This window comes from Sinocyclocheilus grahami, unplaced genomic scaffold (assembly GCF_001515645.1).
Source record: "Sinocyclocheilus grahami isolate Dianchi unplaced genomic scaffold, SAMN03320097.WGS_v1.1 scaffold214.1, whole genome shotgun sequence".
Taxonomy (NCBI): domain Eukaryota; kingdom Metazoa; phylum Chordata; class Actinopteri; order Cypriniformes; family Cyprinidae; genus Sinocyclocheilus; species Sinocyclocheilus grahami.
Window position 1 is genome coordinate 1,141,077 of NW_015505393.1, and position 26,005 is coordinate 1,167,081.

The window sequence follows — 26,005 nt, forward strand, 5'->3', positions numbered from 1 at the left end:
TCAGTCCATAAATCCAATCCAGAGCCTGCTCCAGTCCATGAATCCACTCCAGAGCCTGCTCAAGTTTGTAAATCTGTGCCAGAGTCCACTCAAGCCCCAGAGCTGAGTCCTGTGTTGGCCCCAGCCTGTGAGTTGCCTGCCTGTCCTGTCACGGCCAAGGAGGCCGTCTCTGAGCTCTTCACCTGTCCTGTCAAGGCCAAGAAGGCCGTTCCTGAACTCTCTGCTTGCCCTGTCATGGCCAAAGAGGCTGCCTTTAAACTCACAGTCTACCTTGTCACGGCCAAGTAGGCCGTCCCTGAACCCTTTGCCTGTCCTGTCCCAGCCATGGAGGCTGTCTCTGAGATCTTAGTTTGTCCTTTCACGGTCAAGGAGGCCGTTCCTGAATCCCTTGCTTGTCCTGTCATGGCCAAGGAGGCTGTTTCTGAATTCTTCACCTGTCCAGTAATGACCAGGGAAGTCTCGTCTCTGAGCTCTCAGCCTATCCTGTTGTGGTCAGAGAGTTCATCCCTGAATCCCTTGCTGCAAAGGAGGCTGTCTCTGAACCCTCAGTCTGCCATGTAGTGACTGAATGAATGAATGATGCATTTATATAGTGCTTTATTGTGTATTTTTTGTACACCCAAAGTGCTTTACAATCATATGGGGGGTCTCCCTCAACCACCACCGGTGTGCAGCATCCACCTGGATGATGCGACGGCAACCACAGGACAACGGCGCCAGTGCGCTCACCAAACACCAGCTACAGGTGGAGAGGAGAGAGAAAGATAGAGCCAATTCAATGGATGGGGATTATTAGGAGATCATGATTGATAAGGGCCAGTGGAGGGAATTTACACCGGGGTTACACCCCTACTCTTTTACGAGAAGTGCCATGGGATTTTTTAAAAAGACCACAGAGAGTCAGGACCTCGGTTTAACATCTCATCCGAAGGGCCAGGTGGAGAGGAGAGAGAAAGATAGAGCCAATTCAATGGATGGGGATTATTAGGAGATCATGATTGATAAGGGCCAGTGGAGGGAATTTACACCGGGGTTACACCCCTACTCTTTTACGAGAAGTGCCATGGGATTTTTTAAAAAGACCACAGAGAGTCAGGACCTCGGTTTAACATCTCATCCGAAGGGCGGTGCTTTTTACAGTATAGTGTCCCTGTCACTATACTGGGGCATTAGGACCCACACAGACCACAGGGTGAGCACCCTCTGCTGGCCTCACTAACACCTCTTCCAACTGCAACCTAGTTTTGCCAGGAGGTCTTCCATCCAGGTACTGACCAGGCTCAACCCTGCTTAGCTTCAGTGGGCAACCAGTCTTGGGCTGCAGGGTGATATGGCTGTGTGACCACGGAGGTCATCTCTGAACTGTCAGCCCGTCCTGATATGGCCCTTGAGGCCAACGATAACCTCTTTGTGCTGTGTGTTTCAGTTTTCCCTGATCAGCCGTGGTGGTCTCCAATTTTGTTAGATCTGCCATGGTGGTCTTCGACTCCACCCTGGGGGTCTTCGGTCCTGTCTGAACTGCTGTGTTGGTCATCTGCTCTGCTGTGAGGATCGGTGGTCTCGTCGGTTCTGCAGCGGTGGTCGTCTGCTCCGCAGTGGGGTTCTGGTCTCATCTGCTCTGTAGCGGTGGTTGTCTGTTGCGTCGTGGGACTTTATGGTCTCATCTGCTCTGCTATGTTGGTCACCGGCTCTACCCTGCTCTCCTGTTTTGCCAGCTCCAGCCTGGCTTGTTCCTCGTTCATGGGTCTGGCCCTCCATCCTTCCCCCTGTTCCGCCTCCACTCCAACACTTCCTGGTGTTGGAGTTTTATATTTAGGAGCATCTGGAAGCTGCTTATTAGGTGGGTTATGTAATGATTGTCAGATGGAGTGCTCTGGTTGTCCAACAGAAGGCACTCCATTCTACGTCATTGTCATTGTGTCACAGACTTCATTTCCCACAAGCCACTGCCTGGACTTATGCCTGATTGAACACACCTGTTCCTAATGATCTTGTAACCTATTTAAGCCTGTTTGTATCTGCTATTGATTGTGAAGTCTTAACAGTGTCACACTGCTATATTGAGTCTTGTTTCATGCTCTTGTTTTTAAGGCCACATCCACACGAAGCCAGAGCTTTCCCTATCCAATCTTTTTTTTTCTTCGTTCTAAAAAAAAGTCTTGTCGTCTCAAGAAATATTTGTTGTCGCTCATTATCATTCACTCCACCGGCCTCGCTCCGTTTCCACGGCTCTCGGCCCCGTCACAGGAGACCAGAGCACAGTGGTCCGTGAGGAGCTGTCGCGCTATTTTAAGTTTTGTGTTTATTTTATTATTAAAGTTATGTCTGAATGTTCGCCGGTTCCCGCCTCCTTCTTCCCGATCTACGAACTGTGTTACATTGGTGCCGAAACTCGGGAAGAAGGAGGCGGATACCGGTGAACATTTAAACATAACTTTAAAAATAAAATAAACACAAAACTTAAAATAGCGCGACAGCCCCTCACGGATGACTGCCGCGCAGAAACAAAACAACATAAAATCCAGACCTGGTCCTCTCTCGTCTTGCACTGTCGTCACTCCTCCTTTTATCCTTCTGGAGCTCCTCCATGGGACTTGAGACCGGTGAGTGTCGCAGGTGTCGCTCATTATCATTCACTCTACCGGCCTCGCTCCGTTCCCACTGCTCTCGGCCCCGCCCCACTCGTCACATTCGTGTCTCCGTAAAGTAGCTACGCTAAACAACATAAACGCTTAAACAATACTCGGCAGTTTGAACAGGATCTGAGTAGGTGTTATATAGTATGTGTGATTGGTTTCAGGTGAATGTGCGATTAGTGAAATGGCTGCTGCCCTGTGTGTAATCAGAGTGAAATGAATTGTGGGAACTGAAGTCCAGGGTGAGTGTGAAAGTCTGTGTAGTGTGAGAGTCCATGTGGTGGATAATGACCTCTTGTGGTGTACAAACGGAAGTTCATAGACCGGATTCGTGACAACGTGCAACATTAATACTTTTATTCAACTAGTATATATTAAATTAATCAAAAGTGACAGTAAAGATGTTTTTAATGCTACAAAAGATTTATATTTTAAATAAATGGTGTTTTTATTTTAAAACTTTTTATTCATCAAGATTCTTGGGGAGAAAATACGGTTTCCACAAAAAAAACCTCTCTCTCTCTATATTTAAGCAGTACAACTGTTTTTGGAGCATCAGATTATGTTTATCATATTAGAATGATTTCTGAAGAATCATGTGACACTGAAGACCGTATTAATGTCTGCTGAAAATTCAGCTTTGCTATCACAGGAATAAAACACATTTTAATATATATTTTAAAGAAAAACAACAACTGAAAAACAGTTGAAAACACTGAAAAACTTTGCCCACTCTAAACTTTTGAATGGTAGTGCATGAATAATATTCTTATTTTATGATTATTAAGATGGATTTGCTTTATGACATTATTTCCAATACAATTAAACATACTTTACCCCATATTTTACCCCAAAAGCACATGAGTAAAACATAAGTAAATAAGAAAATAATATTATTATTTATTTCATACTACAGAAGGCTAATAATAATAATAATAATAATAATAATAATAATAATAATAAATAAATAAATAAATTAATTAATTACTGAGAGCTGGAGAAGGGGGATTTTAGATTAAAGAGATCTTTGTAATTTTTCTGTGACATGGATTGCACTAATGCTAGAATTCACACGGGATGGGTAAGGGTTGAGCAGAGGCATTCTGGGAGTCCAGTCGGGGTAGAACAGACACATCAGCAGAAATGTAGATGTGGAAATGTGTATATGAGGAGTAGGGTAAAGAGTTAGATGGACAGATGAAAAGACAGATGCATAACACGTTGTTCGAAGTGCACTTACTGAGATAAATGCTCTGACATCTGCACATACTGTATGACAGCTCACCTAAAACTGCATACACACTTTTATGTTATATAATAATAATATTAGTAATAATTAATCATTAATATTTCATCTCCTTTCACATGTGAAATGTGCAACTTTGCTGAGATCGTACTTTCCCACATTTAGTTCTTCTGGTTTTGAGGAATAATAGCTTCTATTGTACTTTGTCCTTCTCACCTCATATTTTGGTGTACTGTATTTGTCTGTGTGATGTCACAAATTGGCAGAGCGAAATTGATACCTGCTCTTTTCTGAGTTCTAAACGTTACAGTATGTTTTCATAGTACATCAAGCTCTTTAATCTGAAAAGATCAAGGAGAATTTGATTCCTTATTATATGACCCCTGTAAGAGGACTTGAAACGCTAGAATCAACCTGCATAGCCTTTTTCTGAAGAATTTGTCTGGACATGATCAGCATCCAGTGGGAAATCTCCCATGTTTTTAGCAATATTGTTAGGAATCCATTGATTTTATGTTCACAGGATCCATTTTTCCAGATACCGCTCCCTTCATGTACAGTTTACTCTTACTTATATGTCACTGCTGATAGTTAAGTGTACAGTAGGCAACATATCATATGTTTTTCTTAGCATTTTTGTGTTTATAAAATCCCTGTGCTTTCCAGTAATATCTGTTCTCTGTATAAATCATCACAGTTCCCTTGTCACCTCCATAAATACTTAATACAGCATAAAGCCGGGCAGAAAGCATCACCGCACCGATCCCTGACAGTGAGTGATGGATATGGACTTCCCTTAAACTCTAATGATCCTTCAGACAGAGTTGTGCTTTAATATTGCTCATGCGTTTCTCATTAACAAACTTGCTGTTATAAATCACTGTGAGCCAAGAAAACAACTTGTTCCTTTTGCTTGCGTCTATGTGTTTAATTAATGATTCCAGGTTGTTTTCATATTTCAGCACTGAGTTCGCTATTGACGTGAGCAAAACTGCTCAATTCTAAAGAGCAGCTCTGGTGATGTGTCCCTGTGGAGAGAAGGACCTTCCCTGAAAATAGATTCTCTGCCTCTGTGACTCTGTGATGGTGAGATTTTCGAGCCAAGGGGCATTGGCAAGGCCAGCACATACAAGGGCCCTTCAGACACACAAGAGGTGCTAGACTGAGATACTGACAGTGCGACATATGACATTGCTTTGCATAAAGAACGGGACACTTGAGAAGCAGAGAGGGAGAGAGATTGCTTGCTGAGGCAGCTGCTGGCTTAAATTATAAGGGCTGGACTGAAATGCGTGCTGGGCAGGAATGGTGCACAAGATGGGTGAAATTACATAAAAATTCAATTTAAGTCTGCTTGTTAGCATAGTAAATGTTTTCCAGCTTTATTTTATTTTATTTTACTTTACTTTACTTTACTTTACTTTACTTTACTTTACTTTTATTTTATTTTATTTTATTTTATTTTATTTTTTTCCCCACTTGGAATAGGTACACCTTACATTAAGATTTAATTTATTAACCAAGCACAAACAATAAACATTACCTTTACTGTATTAACAACTTAATTAAAAACCTCTATATACAGTACACTAAATATTTGAATGAACAAGCATGAATCAACAATAAACAGTAGTATATTTATTCATATTAACCTACAGTAGATTATAAATGCTGTAAAAAATTGTTTATTGTTAGTTCATGACACCAGATGCATTAATGAATTGAACCTTATTGTGAAGTGTTGCGTTGGAATATTTCATGAACTACAAGCTATGTATCTGGAGTTTGAGATCCACATATTTAGAGAAACCATAAGATAGCAGCACAGATGCAGAGAGTCAGAATAAGGCTGTTTGTCACTCACACACAGAGGGCGGCAAAACCCACAGCTGAAGCATGCTGGGAGACCATTCAGATTGGGCCCAGGCTGTGTGTTGCTGTGGCAACAGCTCTGCTCTTTGGCGGGGGAGTCCTGGCATGGAGTACCAGCCGTCCCCCTCCTCCTTCCCGGCTTGCTTTTGGCAGGCAGACATGACTAAGAGTGCACAGTGAAGCATTTGCCTCCAGACAACCAGATAACCGGCACTTACTTTTTGGTAAGAGCTTTGATTTTTCCAATGGGTTGTTGGTTAGAGATTCTTTGTAGGTTTAAGTGGCATTGCTGCATGAGAATGGTTGTTAACATATTTGTACTTGTGGATTAGTACAGATTTTGTGTGTCTATATTGCATGTTTGCTAAAAGTGCCGGCAAATAGATTTGACTTCGATTTCTGCAACCTGTCTTAAGGGGAAAATATGACTGTCCGTGTGAATAACAGATAAGTACCATGCATTATTGTTCATCTTCTTGTGTGTGGCTGTGTTTGAGCTACTTTTTGGGGTATTTACTTATTGTGTGTGCTGATGTCTCAGGGATGTGAGCTATTGTGTGCTGGAGGCAAACCCATCTGATCAGCAATCCGAGCACATCTCTTGCAGACGGGTGTGGACAGGCACAAGGGGGGAGAGAGGGGAATGCTGGGTAGACACAACAGCACATCTGTCAGACACAAAGACGCTGATAGACTGGTCAGATTTGCCCTGAAAGTGAATCTATAGTGACACTTACAGATATGGTGTAACGATAAAGTATGCGGAAAAAGAGGAAGAGAGCAGAGAAATATACTGAAAAAATTAAAAAACAGCAACCAGGACTTTATTCAAAAAGTCATATTTTAAGTGAAAAAAAAACACGGGTTTGGAACTGCATGAGTGTCACTAAATAATGACAGAATTGTAATTTTTGAGTGAATTATTTACTGTGACTCTCATCTGACTGCGGGTTGATGGCGTACCGCAAACTCGAGTCTGTGTGGGTGAACATTATTCTAATGGGATCTGAGCAAAACTCTTTTCCCTTTCTGTGCATGTGTGTATGTGAGTGGGTGGGCGGATGCCGGGGCTGTAAGTGGGCAGAAATTGTGCCTGAAAAGTGCACAAGAAACAAAGGCGGTGCATCGCTGACTCCCATCATGCAGTCTGTTTGCACTGGAGAGAGAGTGGGAGTAGCAAATGGCCCTTAATCACTTTGCATCTCTTCAGAAAGCTTTGACATAAGCCTCGCTGCTAGTTTTTCTCCCTCGGTGCTAATGTGTCGACCTCGTGTCTGAGCACATGTTAGCTGATCGTTGCAGCATCAACTTCAATTAAATCGAAATGCTTCACCTTGTGCTTGTATGTTGAATGATTAATATTGCAAATACAACAAAGATTCATGGCTATTTACTAGATTATGGGACACATTTAACTCATACTCCTACACAGTGCCTACATAGATTTGTAGGCACTGTCTTTGGCAACCTTCAGCTATGGGTGGCCTTTGCAACACCATCTAGATCCATCTTTAGGTTAATATCAGACTATTGATGCCACTGAAATGTATCTGATGTGTTATAAGAATGCAGAAAGTGTGTTAGTGTCTTAAAGAGCCGAGGGATACTTTTAATAGCGCTGTTTTAAAGCAGAATCTATCCCTGGATGCGTGCTGCCAGCCAATCCGTGGGCTGTATTCTGCCCGCTGCTTAATCCGTTGCAGTCTCTTCTTATACCTCCCCAATCTGCCGTTACCATGACAATTTGCTCTCTCAAAGTGCTGCCAATTTTCTTGCCATTTTGAGCTTTCTCCTTTTCTTTTTTGAGAGTGTTTTTCTCTGAGTTAGAGGTTTAAATTAATATCCTCTGAAAGGACATAGATAAAACTGAATTACACATTGGAAGTTAATTTTATTTGGTGCGATATTACGTATGTATTTTCTAACACTCTTTTCTAATGGAAATGACAAGCGATAAGAAGTGATTTCTTCTAAAGTTGAGTTCTTGTCTTAATAAGCTGTGCTTGCCGGAAGCAATGAGTGACAGGGTGTTTTATCAGCCGCTTTGGTTTCTAGTACTGTATCGTTGTGCTGGGTAGCTCCGCCCACAGTGAAATATCATTGGACCACTTCATTTAACTGTGTATTATTAAACATCAAAAATGTTTTTCATAGGCTTTGATTGTCACATTGAGCAGCATATTTAGCTTCAGTGATAAATTAAATGTCTCTGTAAATTTGTCTGTCTGCTTAGACATAAAAACAGCAGTGATAAGACATTGTGATAATTAGAGCCACATTAAAATGTGCTCATTTGTCTCTGTAAAGATTATTTTGTTTTATTTGGCCACATATAATACCATTCAAATATTTGGGGTTCGTAATTTTTTTTTTAAAAGAAATTAATGCTTTAATCAGCAAGGTTGCATTAAATTGATCAAAAGTGACAGTGAAGACATAATGTTACAAAAGTTCCCCTTCTAGGGAACGAGACGCTGCATCCTCTTGTGGACACATTGGAATGCCTCCGGCAGGACCGGTGTCTAAAGGTTGTGTGAAAAACCTTAAATCCTATTGGTCCACGTAGCTAATGACGTCATGGGTGGTCGCTGGCAGTATAAAATGGTGCCTGCTGAATACATCACCGACTTTTGTTGTCTTCAGGAGCCGTTTGTTTGTTAGCAGTGTGACTATGGCTGAAAAATCAGGACACAAGCATTTCAAGAAGTGTGTGCCTCCGTGTCCCAGGTTCTTGACACCTGAGGACACGCACTACTTGTGTGTTATGTGCTTCGAGGGCTCGAAACTCACAGGTCGAGCTTTTGGAGCAGTTTGAGAAAGGTATGGATCTTTCATAGACTCTGCCCATGAGCTTGAGTGCGACTCAGGATCCAGACACTCTTTCCCTAGAGTCATCTGATCCCAAAAGCGCACTGCTGGGTTGTTCTTGCAACAACAGGTTCAGGGAGGCAAAAACACAATCAGCTGCTTTCAGGAAGTTCATTCCTCGCTGCTCCTGATCTTCCTCTAAGGGGGATGGTCTGTCTGAAGCTGAGGCTCATAGACAAGACCAAAGTCTAGTGTGGCTAATCGCGTCCCTCCTCCTTCCAGGAGTCGGCAGTGGAAGGCTATTGCTAACAGAGGGAAAAAGGATCTTAGGGAGGTGCTGGTTAAGAGACGCGGTGATCATCCGTGTCCCGAGGCTGGCACTGCTTGATAATTATTTTCATACCCTCTCCGTACCCCTTTTTATGTGTTATGGCCACTGCTTACATCAGGCTCTGATTCTGGACTATTGATGTTTTATGTGTTCACTCTTTAGCGAATCATTTACTGATGGTCTGGTTCTCCCTCATGTGAGCTTCTGATCAATAACAATGGTGGTTCGCTAGCCTCTTAGGGACTGACACTGATTAGGGACCTGTATAGTATAGCCATCTGAAGGTAGTTATACTTCAGCCATGGCTTTGGCAGGACCTGCGGCTTTAAATACAGCTATCTGAGGTTACCTGTGTATTTAGCTTGCTATTGCAGTGAGTCCCTTTCCTTTAACATGGCTATCAGAGGGTAGCTATGTGCTAGCTTGGTGATTGCTCCTCTACTTAGGGTTTTTAAGTAGCAGTCTCCCTAGCCTCTGCCTAGACAGTGCTATCTCCCCAGTTAGGGTTGTAAGCAGATAGCCCACTCTCTGTGGTCTGGGCAGTTTTGTGGGAGGGTTTTACTAGATTGTTATCTGAGGCTAGCCCTGTAGCTTATACCTATACGTTTGGTCTACGAGCCTTTGAAAATAGCTATTTGAGGATAGCTGTTTCCTAGCTCAGCGGCTACTCCCCTACCTGGGCCTTTAAGTAGTATCTCTGTGAGCTCCCATTTAGAGGTCTTATCTATTCAGGCTAGTGTTACTAACATAGCTGTCTGAGGATAGCGGTGTTCCTAACTTGGTGGTGGTTTTTAGTCCCCCCTTTCATCTGAGGCTGGCTTCCCCATTTCTGCCAAGTTATGTGAGCGGCCCGAGCCGTCAGTGGCTTGGCACTTTTCTAAGGAAAGTTTAGGTGGACGTCTGTCACTTCCTTGGAGATCCTCACCAGGTGGTCAGGCATTTGCCTCGGCATGGAATAGTTGCCATTTCATTCCCCAATGTGTCCACAAGAGGACGCAGCGCAGGTTCCCTAGAAGGGGAACGTCTCAGGTTACGCATGCAACCATGGTTCCTCAAGAGGGAATGAGATGCTGCGTCCCCTCACCATGCCTTCTGCCTGCCTGTTTCACGTCTCCTTCAGACAACTAAGTTGGTGATGTATTCAGCAGGTGCCCTTTTATACTGCCAGCGCCCGCCCATGACATCACGGGCTACGTGGACCAATAGGATTGGAGTTTTTTCACACATGCTTCAGACACCTGTCCTGCCGGCGGCATTCCCCAATGTGTCCACAAGAGGACGCAGCATCTTGTTCCATGATTACATGCGTAACCTGAGACGATTTCTATTTCAAATAAATGCTGTTTTACAACTTTCTATAAATAATTTAACAAACCTGAAAAAAATGCATTACAGCTTCACACAAATGTTAAGCAGCACAACTGTTTTCAACATTGATAATAAGAAAGGTTGAGTGCAAAATCAGCATAGTAGAATGTTTTCTGAAGGATTATGTGACACTGGATACTGGAGTAATGGCTGCTGAAAATTCAGCTTTTCATCACAGGAATTAATTAAATTTGAAAATATATTAAAATAGAAAACATCTATTTTAAGTGTAATAATATTTCACAGTATTATATACTATGCTATATAATACTATTTTACTGTATTTGTGATCAAATAAATGCAGCCTTGGTGAGCATAAGAGACTTTCAAAAACATAAAAAAATTTAACCGACCCTAAACTTTTAAATGGTAGTGTAAGGGTAGACATGATACTTTGAGAGTTGCTTGTGCTCTGTGTTTGTTTATGGAAGCCTCTAAGTTTGACCTATTAATATTGTTTAAAACCATTTGATATTTATTATTAACACCAAAAAAGACCTTAATTGTGTGTGTGTGACAGTGTGTGGGCCACCATATGTGTGCACAGCTATGTTATAGTGTGCTGACAATGTAATACAGTCTCATTCTCATTGGCTCAGAGTTATTTGCAGCCTTTTGTGAGGACTGCATGGATTATTTGATTGGTTTATTATAATGAAAAAAGAGAAGAAAACTTCTCTGTATTGATTCAGAATGTATGTGTGAATATTTGCCCATACACATGCTCGTGTGGGCATGTGTTGATGTATGTGTATGTGTATGTGTTGCACAGAGCAAGTATCAGCGCGGATCGTGCAGGAGGTTACGGCCGAAGCGGTAGCAGTACTGAAGGGAGAGCAGGAGCTGCATCCAGACACTGCCGTCAGGCTGCCATCAGGTAGGCCTGCAGGAGAGCATCCTGGGATACTGGAGGTTGGCCACACTCAGGCCTGCTCTTAAAGGACTTTAATGCGTTGGTGAGACATGTAGAGATGATCAGTTCATTTTCTTTTTCAGGTGAACTGTTCCTTTGAATGTTTATATGTTTTCATGTTTGTCAAACACAACATGGAGAGACAGTACTCAAATACATTTTATTTTTGCTTTCCTATCTCTGCATGTGATCATCATTGTTGTTCTGTGTGTCTGTTCCTCGTTCTGTGTGTAAACTGATTAAAGCTGTGGAAAGCATCAGGAGGGCGCTTTCTTTTCCTTCATAATGGCATATCTGCCCTGACAGCTGGCTTGTCCCAGCTTCTCTCTGCTTGATTTCTGTACCCACCAGCCCCTGGCTCTGTGCAGAGAGGGTAGAGAGGGTAGAGATGGTCAGCATTAGGATGAGCCCCTTAGCCCTCTCTGTCCTCTACGGCTGCCTGTTATTGTGGTAAAAGTGGTGGACTTTTTGTTTTTTTCTGGTTTCTGTGGTCATGCTGCATGTCTCTTGTGACGTGGTTTTATCTGAGCTTTCTTGATTTTTAAAGTTCATTCGTGAGCACGTGTTGCTACTGTTACATCAGTTTCTGTGTTTTGACAGTGACTTTCTGAGGACTGTGCAGTATGCTGGTGACATTAGGTTATGAATTTATGTAAACTTATTGTAGTACTTTGTGATAATGCAAAATTGCTCACTACTTTTAGAAAGCTAAAATAGTACAAATGCATTGCTTATAATGGCACACATGAACTTAGATCATTTACAGTTTTGCTAATTTGCAGTTATCCCTTTTTTCTGTTACAAATTCAGTCCAAAATGTTCAGATGCTTCATTGTCAAACTTCAAAAGAAAAAGGAAAAATTAAATAAAATCTATAGCTCTAAGTTTCCACTTGCTGTGCCGGAATTAGTCAGCAAAATTAGATAATGATTTCTGCACTAACACGCTTGATGTTGAGTCAGTCTGTCAGAAGAGCTCAAAGGATTAGAGACGGCAAAGCTTTCGGCATACCAATCCTGAGCCCAGACTCCTCTCTGCTCAACATATCCTTAGAAATAACTCTCACATGCACACAACCCCATTTATATCTTTATGAGTCGGTGGGTGGGGGGGTATTTTTACATTCAAATCTATTGTTATTAAACTGCTTGCCCCTTGGAGTCCCTTTATAAGCTAATACAAGATAATTGCATTTTAAGATACAATTTTATCTGTTTATGAATCTATTTTTCCTTGTTAAAACATGCCTACTGGGTTTATTTTTCTTGTGTGGGCGTTTACAGAAATTTTGCATGCTTAAGATTAAGAAAATGTCACTTCAGTTGGCTTGCATTTCCTGATCTTGTTCTCTCTACTTTTCATCATCATTACCTGTCTGTTCTTTACTATAGTGAACATTAAAAGGTCAGAAAAAACAACCTCAAATTTGTTGGCGCTCTTCCAAAACCTAGGGAGTTGTCTTGCTTACTATACGTACAATACACTTTTAAAAGTTTAAAAGTCATCAACCATTGCTCCAGTCTTCAGTGTCACATGATCCTTCAGAAATCATTCTAATATGCTGATTTGGTGCTCCAGAAACATTTATTATTAACAATGTAGAAAATAGTTGTGCTGCCTAATACTTTTAATACTTTTGAAACTGTGAAACATTTAGCATTTATTTAAAATAGAAATCTTTTGCAATATTATAAATATTTTACTCTGACTTTTGAGCAATTTAATGTGTCCTAATTGAATAAAAGTATTTTTAAAAGTATTTGAGACAGATCCCAAACTTTTGAATGGTAGTGTATATATGCAAAAAGATCGGAAAATAATATTTGGAATACAAGCTAATTGCATTTTAAAATTTAAGTTTTATTCCTTCATGAATCTATTTTAAGATTTGACAATTAATTTTTATAGAATTTGTTGTCCGTATTTTGCTAAGCTCATATATTGCGCATAAATATTGGGGGGAAAATCAAGTTTTTAATTAGATAAAAGCATTTTTCTGTACTTTTTAGTATTATTGTTTAGTTTAGTTTAGTTATAAGCTATATTTCTCTTCCTTTGTCTGCTATTTTGGATAGATTTTCTTCACTGAGAATTCCGTCTTCATTATGGATACATGCAACATTGTCTTAGAATTTGAAGAACAGTTTTTAATTAGATAAAAGCATTTTTCTGTACTTTTTAGTATTATTGTTTAGTTTAGTTTAGTTATAAGCTATATTTCTCTTCCTTTGTCTGCCATTTTGGATAGATTTTCTTCACTGAGAATTCCGTCTTCATTATGGATACATGCAACATTGTCTTAGAATTTGAAGAAGCTTAGAACTTTACTTCAAACCTCCTATGATACCTTAACATTCTTCCTCCATAGGCTATTCACTAGGTTTTGGAAAAGACCCATAATGGGACGCCCAAACTGTAGATGTGTTGATCTAATCTTGAACATTGCCTTGATCTCTTCTTCTTTTCTTCTGTTTGTTTACAGTGGAGGACTCTGCAAACCTGCCACCCTCACCTCCTCCGTCCCCAGCAGCAGAGCATTTTGGGCCTTTGGATCAAGGTAGGGTCAAGCTTCATGTGTGAATGGAGAGAGGTGAGGCGAGAAACGCACTGAAAGAACTTGAACACCTTTTTTTCCATGAGTATTACAGTCACCCTCTGACCCTGGCTTGAATGAGGGTATTCTATTTGGGGACACCTGCTAGTCCCACCCCTTCCAGGCTGATTTCACCCCTCTCACAGTGCCCTACAGATGTCCACGCTCTGCTGATCTGTTGGGCTGGTCCAAAGATGGAGTTGTGTTTGCAGGATCAACTATGCCTCCTTTGTTGACATCATTCAAGTCAACCTCCTCTTCCTCATCCAGCATCTCCAGCTCTTAAACATGGCCTCATCTTCATCATTGCTAACTCCGGGAGCTTATCTTGATCAAAAACTCACGCCAAAGTGACCAGTCCTCCTAACCAATCAAACTCAACCCCTCCTTATACCCTGCCCAACCATGGATTTTGACTCCGCCCTGCATGAAAGCCTTAAACCTTGAACTGAATGCGGTGCTGTCTCACCTGCAGCTGATGTTTCCAGGCTGTTGCTGAAACTGTGTGGCATTCAGGTTGCCTGCTCATCCTCTCTCCAAAACTAGATCTGTTTATTGCTCCAAATCTCTCTCAGTTCCTCTGTGCGTCCCTGTCTATAATTTTGCATGTTGTGTCGTAGGTGCTGTTGATGTTGTGGGCTTGTGCTCGTTCGTCATTTTGACTGTGTTTATCTGTACTGCCTGTGGTAGGTCAATGCCATGCTCAGATCACTTTCTGAAGCTAGAAAACTAAACATTAATGTCATTAACACAATCACAAACAGCCTTCAGGAGGAGCTACGGCAGTAATTAAGCACCTACTTAAAGTCAACATGAAATCAACTCTATTTTTGTACTTTTGAAAACAATCTTAACCAATATACTTTCACCATTGGCTGATATTATAATTTTCTTTTTTTTAATTTATGGGTATGGGTTCATATTGGATTTATAATGACCATGATTGAATGTTTATTTGTATATGTTCATTTCCACCAATTTTTATATTTAGGTGTTTTACCTTTGCTGTCTATTTAAAGGTAAAATTAAATTCAATTGTAACATTTAAATTTATTTAATGGACCCAGAAAAACTTTCAATTTTTTTTATCAAGGACAAGTAATCAATTAATTAATCAATTGATTAGAGATAAATAATCCTTGATGTATATACACTTTTATTTTAATATTTTTTCTTTATTATTAAATGTATTACATTTATTGTAGTGCTTGTATTTATTAAATGTTTAATCTGTATCTGCCATGAAATAGCCTGTGAAACTGATTAGGCAATAAACTTAAATAAAACAACATTAAATTTAACAAAATTATTTTAACTGAATACTATTCATTTTATTTCTGATGTGTTTTATTTTCCATTTTTTATGCAATATCTTATGGAATTTTAATATTGACCAATTATCAGTTATTGTTTAAAATATGAAAATACTTATCATCTTACTGGTATCAGCCAGTATTTGTATATCTGTGCATCTCTAATATTTTTTATTAGTGTTTCGCTCATAAATATTTCATGTTACAGAAGTAAAATGGCTTGTGAATGCTGATTTATGTTGACTTTAAGCAAACAGTTAATACTGATGCAGTTTCATCTGCTTTAGACCTTCCTCACATTAGACAAACCTATAAAAATGCATCCAAGGTGTTCAGAATCTGGTTATGGCATGGCACCGCTACAGTCACACTTTGTGTTTCTCGACACTGTTTGTGTTGCGTGTGTCTTTCTCTTTTTCGTACACATACTCCTATCTTGTTTTATTTCTCTCCACCTGACTTTTTAGCTCCTTATTCTCTCTCTCTCTCTCTCTCTCTCTCTGGCTCTCTCTTTATCTCCTCCCTTCCTTTCTCAATTTAAGCTTATTCTGATTCACCTCCTCTTCTGTTACTTGCTCCACCCTGTCTAGCTTCCTTCCTTTTCCCCTCTGTCTCTTTGTCTCTGTCTCTTTCTCCAGATTTCCCTGCAGTTCTTTTCCTTGTGTCTATTTGTAGATGTAGGGGATGAGGAGGAAGCAGGTCCTCTCCGCCGCTTCCAAAATTCTCGCGAGAGGTGCAAGTTCCTCGCCCCCTCCATCTCAGTGTCTGTGCCTGAGGATGACCCCTACCACTCTGACGAGGAATACTATGAGCACCCTTTATTCAGCCCAGAGTGGACGCGCTCTGGCTCTCGCCCCTCAGGGCAGGCCGCCGCGTTTAGACAGATTGAAGGTGAACCTCGCATGGTTCCTCTCTGCCATTATCTCCTCCCCTCCTCTTCCTTTTCTGTCTCTTTCCTTCCACTTCTTTCTTTAGCTCAGCATCAACACCTCTCTCTCTCTCACTCTTTCTCTCTCTCTCTGGTCCGCCTCTTCCTGTTTTTTGTCTTTGTTGTATTGTGCCTACTCTGACCGAAGCGTGTCTTGTGGGGGTGGTATCTGTTTTTGTACCTTGTTCATTGCAAGTCATTTGGATTTTGCGCAACTTTTATACCGTGCGGTAAACAGGCACGAGCCTGCTTTTAGACAAAATCTCTGCTGCTATGATGTGCTCAGTTTAAGGAGGAAAATCACTGACTCTGAAAATGAAATCCAAATGACTTGCAGCATCAGCAGGACATTTGTGCATGCTGTGCACATTTTCTTCTTTGCCTGTTTGCCGTCTTCTTGTCTCTGCATCTGTCCGCCCGTATGTTAGCCTGTCTGTCCATTTTATATTTTTGATTGTGCTTCATCAGACCCAAAACGTACTCATGCATCTCAACAGGCCCCTCACATTTCTCCAACCTGCTGATGTACACATGTTGTAGATCACAGGAAGACTTTCAGCTCTTCATATGGTGGCCCACACACACACACACACACACACACAAGCATCTCTGACCTTATTACAGTACATTGGTGAAGGAAAGGTTAATCACTTTCAGCACCAAAATTATTTCTACACTTTGGGTTGTGTTTCCAATTTAACTAGGGTTGGGGATCAAGAACTTAGAAAATACTGGAACCAAATATTTTCCAGCTTTTTTTTTGGTTTCTAAACATCTTCATTGCTTCATTTTAGCTAAGCTGTGAGATTGGAATCTGAATTGAATGTGATGACAAAGATAATGTGCAAAATAAGATAAGGCAATAAACTGACGACACACTCTATATTGCAATCTATGTTGCAGTCCAATTCATGATTGAATTGAATGATTGAAGCAGACCTTTTTAATGGATCAGTGAAAAACTCTCATTTATGTCCAAATCGAAATTAACTGAAAATGGTTAATGAGTTATATATGATTATTGCTTGTGAGATTACTGACTAATATGACAACATGTACTTAAAGCAATGTTTTTCAGTATTATTTATATACTATTATAGTATTTATTCATATTCTGAATTAGCTTTTATTTTTTATTAATTTTAGTTTTATTACTTTGTTAATTTTTATTTGTTTTTGTTTTTTAAATATTTCTATTTAGCTTTAATTTATTTTACACAGTTTTCATGTGAGTAATTTTACTTCTTCAATTTTAATTAATTTTATTTCAAATAGTTGCAAAGGCAGCATTTCAAATTTTCTTTAATTTTTCATCTAATATTAATTTTATTAATATATTTAGTTTTAAAAATAGGTTGTGTTGCTTCCTTTAAGGGGTCATCGGATGCTACATGTACTTTTACAAGTTGTTTGAACTGAAATGTGTGTGTACATAACCACCCTATAATGATAAAGATCCACCCAGTGTTTTTTTTAATCTACTAAAATCTTTACTCCTTTCTCACATCGAGCCAATCTCAGATGCCTGTCTGTGTGACATCACAAAAACAGGCCCCTCCCACGATAGTTTGATTGACAGTAGCGTTTCAGCACAGACTGAACTGGCGTCTTACCTTAGACCAGCCCTGAGTGAGCTGTCATCAGTCCGCCATTGTTTCACCGCCGGAGCAGGAGTAGACAAGAAATGACAGGAAAATGTTTTAAAGAGCATGCGAGAGTTAGGCGAATTGTTAATTTTGTTGTGATAGTATGTCCTTTTAGCAGTGGAGGCATTAGCAGAGAATGAAGACAGGAGTGATCGATATACATTAAAGTCAGTAGGATTTTGTGATTTACGCCATACTCTTTCTGCAGCTCTGAGCTTAGAATGATACTCACGGAGAACATCAGATAGCCAAGGGCCAGAAGAGGTGGTACAAGCTGGCCTGGAAGACAAGGGGCAGACAGTGTCTGAACAAGACGTAAGAGTGGAGCAGAAAGTATCTGTAGCACGGTTAACATCAAGAGATGATTTCTGTTCAGGGGAAGCAAGCAAAGACGAAACCATAGCAGATAGCTGGGAGGGTGAGAGAGAGAGTAGGTTACGTCGAAAAGTGACATGTGTAGGGGTATGTGTTGTGTCAGGAACCATGTTGAGGTTAAGAGTGAGGAGGAAGTGATCCGAGGTGTGTAGTGGAGTAACCAGCACATGATCAGTGGAGCAGTGTCGTGTGTAAATAAGGTCCAGTTGGTTGCCTGATTTGTGAGTAGCCGTAGTTAATACTCGCTTGAGATCAAAAGAAGCAAGCAGAGTGTGGAAGTCTGCAGCCTGAGGTTTATCTAGGTGGATGTTGAAGTCTCCAAGCATAACTAGGGGAGTACCATCCTCAGGAAAGTTTGAGAGCAGCACATCTAATTCTTCCACGAAGTTACCTAGTGGTCCTGGGAGTCGATAAAGAACTATAAAATGGATTTTAAGAGGCTGGGTAATAGTGGCTGAATGCGATTCAAAGGAGCTGTTGATACTCAGAGATGGTAAAGGTTTAAATTTCCAATCATTAGAGATAAGCAGACCAGTACCTCCACCTCTTCCAGTCAGACGGGGGAGTGGGAAAAAGATAAATTATTAGAGAGTGCTGCATGTGTAGCATTGTCCTCTGGTTTGATCCACATCTCTGTCAGGGCCATGAGGTTTAGTCTTGAATGACTTGTAATAGAAGTCAAAATGCAAAATACATGAAAAGCTAAGCTTGTTGATTTAATTTAAATTGTATTTCTTTTTTTTCATTATTTTCAAAGCATTGTCATTTCACATGGTTTACATTCATGCTTTTTAAATTCTCTTTATTATGTAAAATGCAGAACAATTTTGAATAAATACGATATTTTGAATAATTCAAATCAGATCCACTATGCATTTTCCATAATCTCTGAATATGCATTTGGCAGAAGTTTTTAGATGAGCTTATTCCATCTTGCTGCTGGTGTACTGACGTCAGTATCATGTTCGGACCACCTTCTTGGATATTTCATCCTCATTTTCTGGACCTCATCTACTCAACATTAAATGTTTTGGGTCTGCATGCTGGTCCTGTCATATCCATGCCATCACTACATCACTGAATTGGTATGTGTGTCTCATCGGCTGCTGCAATTTGAAAGTGGAAGTTTATTTGACCAAGAGCTTTGCCTGTCTGTGTGGTGGTTGGCCTGGCAAATGTATTGTACTTTGAATTATTAATAATACAATACAATGCAGACTACTTGAGATTTGCTTTCAGCTCTGAAGATGGAAGCAGAGCGACTAGACAGTGAGAGGACAGATCCCATTGGCATGGACTTCACTGAATCTGCAGTGCATCCAGATGATGATCTCCCATCTTACCAGAGCCTTGTCAGAGACACAGATATGCTGGAAAGCCCCTTTGCTCGAACATGCCCCATGGAGGATTTTGATCTCCCTCCAAGTTACCAGGGTCATGCCAAAGAACCTTGCAACACTCCAACTGAAAAGCCTGATGGACAAAGTGGTGCTGTGAATCAGCCATCAACCGAAACGTGTGACTCCAGTAATATCCTTGAGGTCAAATCAGGGCAGATTCAAGACAAACAACTGGAAATATCAACAGATGGGGACATGAAGGACAAATCTGGAATGTCTGCTTATTTTGAGACCACTACAATTAAGACAGATGCCTCCGGGTCTCAAGGAGAAGGGTATTATGAGCTGAGTACTACATCAGAAGAACAAAAGGACTCTATTGGTAGCCTACCACTTCCTGAAATCAGCTACAGCACCTTGGCTCAAGTACAGTCTTTGGAAGTCCAACCAGATCTTCCGAAAAGTAGCACAGACACACTACACACCACATCACCTGTAGACAGAAGAGATGACTGCAGACTCTCTCCTGGAAAACTGGCTCTAGAGCAACGAAGTTACTCTTTAAATATCACCATTGGGGCAATGGATCATGGTGATGCCCAAGGGCATCCAAGAAACTTCTCTCCGTTAGCCACAGACATCATGTCTCATACTAGTGAGAGCCTTGATGAATCTGCTGATTACCTTCCTGTCACCACTCCCTCAGTAGAGAAGCTCCCTCAGTTTCCACCACTGATTCTGGAGACAACTGCCTCTGCCACAGCTCCATCATTTTCACCTCCCCAGACAACAGTCACTGATGTAAAGACAAGTCCACAGACGGAGTCTCCAGAATCACCTGTCCAAGCTAAGAGCTGTTACAAGAACAGCACTGTCATGGCCCCAGACCTGCCTGAAATGCTGGACTTGGCAGGTACCCGATCAAGGTTGACGTCTGACAACACAGACCCAGAGATTATGAGGAGGAAGTCTGTCCCAATGGACATGTCTTCTCTAGTAAGTGATTCTTTAGCACATTTGCTCAAAGGTGACCAGGGCCAGATGGCTACAAAGAGAGAAATGCAGTTGGAGGAACAAGGATATTGTGTCTTCAGTGAATACTCTGGTCCCATGCCATCGCCTGCGGATGTGCACAGTCCAATGGACTCTTCTTCTCAAATATTCAACACTGTGATATCAGAGGAGAAGGAAACTGGTCTGGTTGCATTTAGACAACAGGAGTGTCTATCAACTGAAGATCTGAAAGCAACAGAAGTTGTTACACCACAGGCAAAACCAGAAGAAGAAAAGCCAAGGAATGAAGATTCCTTTGAAATCGAAATTGTACCTTCTGAAAAACCTTCTAGAGAGACCAATCAAGAGGAATCTGATCTGTTGAATACTGAACCTTTGGAAGAAACCAAGAGTCCAACTCTACCTGATAACGAGAAAGGACAGTTAGACAAACAAGCTGAAACCTTTATCACACCAAAGGTGACGGTTACTCTTGAGGAAGCAAAGCCTGATCTTGATGCAGGTTCCAAACTTTCAGCTGAAACCGAAGCTGAAATAGCTGACTATGAGAGGCAAATTCGCAAATTGGAGATGGAGGACCGACCTTTGAGTGTAGAGGAGGAGCGGGAGCTCCAGGAACTCAGGGAGAAGGTGAAGAATAAACCAGACCTTGTACATCAGGAAGCTTATGAAGAAGTGGATGCAGAGGATGCCTACCAACTCACTGGAGCTGCAAAGGACAGAATTGCTCGGCCCATCAGACCATCCCCAGCATCTTCTGTAGAAAGTGCTACTGACGAGGAGAAAATGCATGTTGGTGACACTGAAAAACCTAGATCACCATGTGAGAAAGAGACTCTTAAAACAGATCCTAATAGATTATCTCCCGTTGGGTCTTTTGAGAAATATTTTAGAGAGGAGAGACCGTCTGAGCAGGAGGTAAAGCAGAAAGACTCAGTGCAGACCCTCAAAGAGAATGTTGCAGAGGAGAAACCTCAGCCAGCTCCTTCAAAGACAGACGAGGCTCCTCTTGATGCCACGGTGACTCAAAAAGTAGAGGAAGAGGTAGAGCTTGCTGAGGAGCCTGATGAGGTCATGCCAGAACCAAAGCCAGCTCTTAATGTGGAAGAGAAGCTGGTGGCAGATAAAACTGAACCAGATGAGGTTGTGGACGAAAACGAGGAGGAAAAAGTGGTTGAGAAAGAAGAAGAGGAAGACGAGGAAGTCTTGGAAGGGGCCAAAGCTGCAGAAGACACTGTTGAGCCTAAAGCTGCGATTGAGTCAGTAGTAACAGTGGAAGATGATTTTATTACGGTAGTGCAGACCATTGATGAGAGCGAAGTCTCTGGACACAGTGTACGCTTCTCAGCTCCCTCTGAGGAGCAACATCCACAGCTCCTCCAAGAGGAGGAAGAGGAGGAGGAGGCTGTGGAAATGGCACAGGAAGTAGAGATGGAGGCTCCCAGTTTGGAGGAAGTCGTAGATGTTCCAGAACCTGTTGAACCTCCTGTATGTCCAGCTAAAGAGATAGAAGTACCAGAGAGTGAGGCCCCAACTCAAAGCTATGATGACTACAAAGATGAAACTACCATCGATGACTCCATCTTAGACAGTTCCTGGGTGGATACTCAAGGTGTGATTTTAATATCTGTTTTGCATGAAATTTGCTCAGCAAATGTCAAAACCTTTCAGCTTAATTGTTTCCTATCTTTTTAGGTAAGTTAAAACAGTTGTATATTAGTTGGATTGAAGCACAGTCAGATTTTTTTGTTTCTGTGAGGGCAAGTAAATGTATGTTTGCATCCTGGTATAAAAGTAGTTTGCCTGTTTTACCTCATGTACTCTGTAGATGATGATATTAGCATGGCCACAGAGAAAATTGAGCCTTTACCCAGAGTGATGAGCCCTGTCAAGAAACCACACGCAGAGAAACCAGCAAAACAGAGGGCTAAAGGCGGCAGGGCCAAAGGAAGAATCACCACCCCTGAACGCAAACCTGTTCGCAAGGAGTCAGTACCCATCCAGAAGGATGAGATGAAGAAGAAAAAAGGTTTTTGTTGCTGGAAGTGACATTTTGTTTTGTTTTGTATGTTCCTTTTCTTTGCATATTCTGTATTTTTTCCCATTATGATATTTCCATATAGCCCTTCAAATGTTTTTCAACAAATTAAATATTTAAATCTTTGTTTAAATGTTTATTTCCATTTTGGTTAGATGTCATGCATCAAATCTAAAACTTTATATATATATACCTCAAAAATCGCAGTTTAATATTCAGAGACAACTACAAAAAAGCAATTTATCTGTTGATTTGCTTGAAAAGTTAAACACTGTGGTTTTGTGGTGCTTTCAGAATGTTGCTCTGTTAGATGTAACATCTGACCAGCTCACATAGCAACATTGACTCTACAAATGGCCTGAGTTTGAGGCAAGATTATCTTTGACCAGTCATACCTATCACATTGCACACTTCAGTTCTCTGAAATGAGTGTAAATAAATATAAAAAGCTTTCAGACTATAATTTCAAGCTCATGTGGCTGCTTTTGTATACAAGATTGCTTTTGCAGTGTATCTGATTGTGTGTAATGTTCAGTTGGTTTTATTTTCATTGGAGAGCATATAACTCAGTGGTCATCGTCATGGTCACAGTATGTATTTCTAAGTCATTCTCAGCCTCTCTTTTTCTCTTTCTCTCTGCAGTGTCTGCAGATGGTCGACTGCCCTTCAGTGTGGCCAGGCACTCTAGAGACTGGGCATCTGTAAGCTTCACATTAGATTTCAGTCGTACAAATATGATGATCCCAATTCAAGTGTAAATCTTGGTTATCTATAGGTTGTCAAAAGATAATCAAATCTATATACACTGAACAAAATTATAAACGCAACACTTTTGTTTTTGCCCCCATTTGTCATGAGCTGAACTCAAAGATCTAAGACTTTTTCTATGTACACAAAAGGCCTATTTCTCTCAAATATTGTTCACAAATCTGTCTAAATCTGTGTTAGTGAGCACTTCTCCTTTGCCGAGATAATCCATCCACCTCACAAGTGTGGCATATCAAGATGCTGATTAGACAGCATGATTATTGTACAGGTGTGCCTTAGGCTGGCCACAATAAAAGGCCACTCTAAAATGTGTTTTAAGATTTGTGAACAATATTTGAGAGAAATAGGCCTTTTGTGTACATAGAAAAAGTCTTAGATCTTTGAGTTCAGCTCATGACGAATGAGGGCAAAAACAAAAGTGTTGCGTTTATAATTTTGTTCAGTGTAATAAAGATCGGCTCAGGTACACAGAAATAACAGCAATAATTAATAACGAAAGACACATTGTGGCTTGGTTTTTATTTTAGTGGCAATAATTATATTATTTTTAAATCAACTTCAAAACATTTCACATAGATCAAATAACATTGACAACGACACACAAACATACCAAAGGTCCTCTTTTACATTTTGTCATTTGTTACAGCGTAATTTTTGGTGATACCAAGAATTCAATATATACATACACAATATATACATACAGTATATGTTTGCGCCTCAGATGCCCCGTTCAGCTCATGACGAATGAGGGCAAAAACAAAAGTGTTGCGTTTATAATTTTGTTCAGTGTAATAAAGATCGGCTCAGGTATACAGAAATAACAGCAATAATTAATAACGAAAGACACATTGTGGCTTGGTTTTTATTTTAGTGGCAATAATTATATTATTTTTAAATCAACTTCAAAACATTTCACATAGATCAAATAACATTGACAACGACACACAAACATACCAAAGGTCCTCTTTTACATTTTGTCATTTGTTACAGAGTAATTTTTGGTGATACCAAGAATTCAATATATACATACAGTATATGTTTGCGCCTCAGATGCCTCCCTGATTTCCACTCTTTGTATTGCCTGCACATCCCATCTTATATCTGTTTTGTGTTTGTTTTGCAAGTTTGCATGACCTTTTTGCCTTATTTCCTTTAACCTTAAATTGATACATTGTGCCCCCTCAAGCAGTTTAATGGCCCATGCTCTCATGATGATTTTCATATAATTTTTTGTTTCATTTTCACTGTGCATGAATCACTCATCTGTCCGTGTTCCTCTCATCATAGACCTCCAATCCCACAACACTAACAAAGATCCCCACCTCTAAAATTCGGGCAGAGGCTTTGCTGCCGGCCCGGCCGAACTCTGCCAGCTCCTCCAATAAAAGGAGCCCGTTGGTGGAGGCAGATCTTTATGAGCCCCGCCCTTCTTCAGCAGGCCCACAAGTATTGCTAAATTTATATGCTGTAAAGGTAAGCAGGGAGCGAGATGGTTCGAAAAACTATTTGCTTCTGCACAATACTAACTAATCTAGAACTTTCAAAGAACATGTCGTCCTAGAATTTGTTAAGCTAAAAGTGAAAATTAATGATTTTCTCACCTCATGTTGTTCCAAATCTGTATGACTTTCTTCTATGGAATACAAAAAGAAAAAGAAAAGAAGAATTGTTGAAGTGTTATGAATTATTAAGATTTGTTTTCCATAAAATGTTGTTAATTCGGAAAAAATAATGACATGAGGGAGAGTAAATTTTAATTTGTGGGTGAACTATCCCATTAAGTTTACCATGATTCTAACAGGATGAATGACTCTGTCCTCAGGATGGTGGTTCTCGGAGCCCAGAGAAGAGGTCGTCCCTTCCACGGCCAGCATCCATACTAACCCGCCGCCCACACATGGCTGATCATGAGGAGAGTTCCACTTCCATTACCAGCTCTGGGTCAACAGCACCACGCAGACCCACATGTAAGAGGCATTCTCTTATACCCAGAGCCGATCCTAGACTTCTGGGGGCCCTACGCAAAACTGTGTCGGGGGGAGGGGGGGTTGGGGTGTAGGAGTGGGGTATGAGTGGTTATGAACGAATGAATGAAACGCATTTGTCTGTGTTTCACTCCGTCTCGAATGTCATTTCCGCTGGCTCGGTACGCTTTCAACTCGTTTTTATAGTCTCGAGCAAGACTGTACGACATTCACATTACATGATTTGATAGATTTTTACTTAAAAAGGGCGACAGCGCACCACATTAAAATAAATTATCATTTATGTTTTCATAATTGCTGGCCAAATTCAAAAACAAAACTAAAATTAAATCATCTTTGAAAGCAAGGGGGCCCCCTGGTGTTTCGTGGGCCCTACGCAGCTTGCGTATTTTGCGTATAGGGAGGATCGGCTCTGCTTATACCTATAAAATGTATTTTTTTATTGTTTATGTCTCTAGATAGAATGATAGAAATTGAATGGACACTTAACAGGCTGTTTAATGCACATCCTGACATAATACATACTACTTCTAAAAGTGGCTTATAAGTAAAAATAACCAGCAGATAAGCAATATACATCTTTATTTTTTAAATACAAGTACAACCACTATATAATAATAATAATAATATTCGACACTGATCAGACTTAATCATCGCTGATTTGATTATACACATTTTACTACAATCAAATGAATAGAAGACATTTTATCTATATTGTTTTTATTTGCATATTACCAAAAGCCAGTATGTGCTGCTAAAATTGATAAAAGAAGCACTAATCTAAACTCTTTTTGTGAGGTGCCTGAAGAATCTGAAGTGTTTCCTAAGAGC

General features: G+C 40.5%; 1 protein-coding gene across 1 annotated transcript in view; it reads left to right on the forward strand.

Annotated features, from left to right (window-relative positions):
- The first annotated feature begins 324 nt into the window (after positions 1-324).
- LOC107596094 (microtubule-associated protein 2-like) overlaps positions 325-26,005 on the forward strand; it is a 43,986-nt gene continuing 18,305 nt past the window's right edge. Inside the window, exons 1-11 of the mRNA XM_016286712.1 lie at positions 325-441; positions 5,921-5,978; positions 11,034-11,138; positions 13,657-13,731; positions 15,756-16,102; positions 16,803-16,809; positions 19,269-21,995; positions 22,212-22,412; positions 23,064-23,122; positions 24,477-24,662; positions 25,012-25,156. Of these exons, the coding sequence (XP_016142198.1) occupies positions 325-441; positions 5,921-5,978; positions 11,034-11,138; positions 13,657-13,731; positions 15,756-16,102; positions 16,803-16,809; positions 19,269-21,995; positions 22,212-22,412; positions 23,064-23,122; positions 24,477-24,662; positions 25,012-25,156 (4,027 nt within the window). The remainder of the gene's footprint in view (positions 442-5,920; positions 5,979-11,033; positions 11,139-13,656; positions 13,732-15,755; positions 16,103-16,802; positions 16,810-19,268; positions 21,996-22,211; positions 22,413-23,063; positions 23,123-24,476; positions 24,663-25,011; positions 25,157-26,005) is intronic.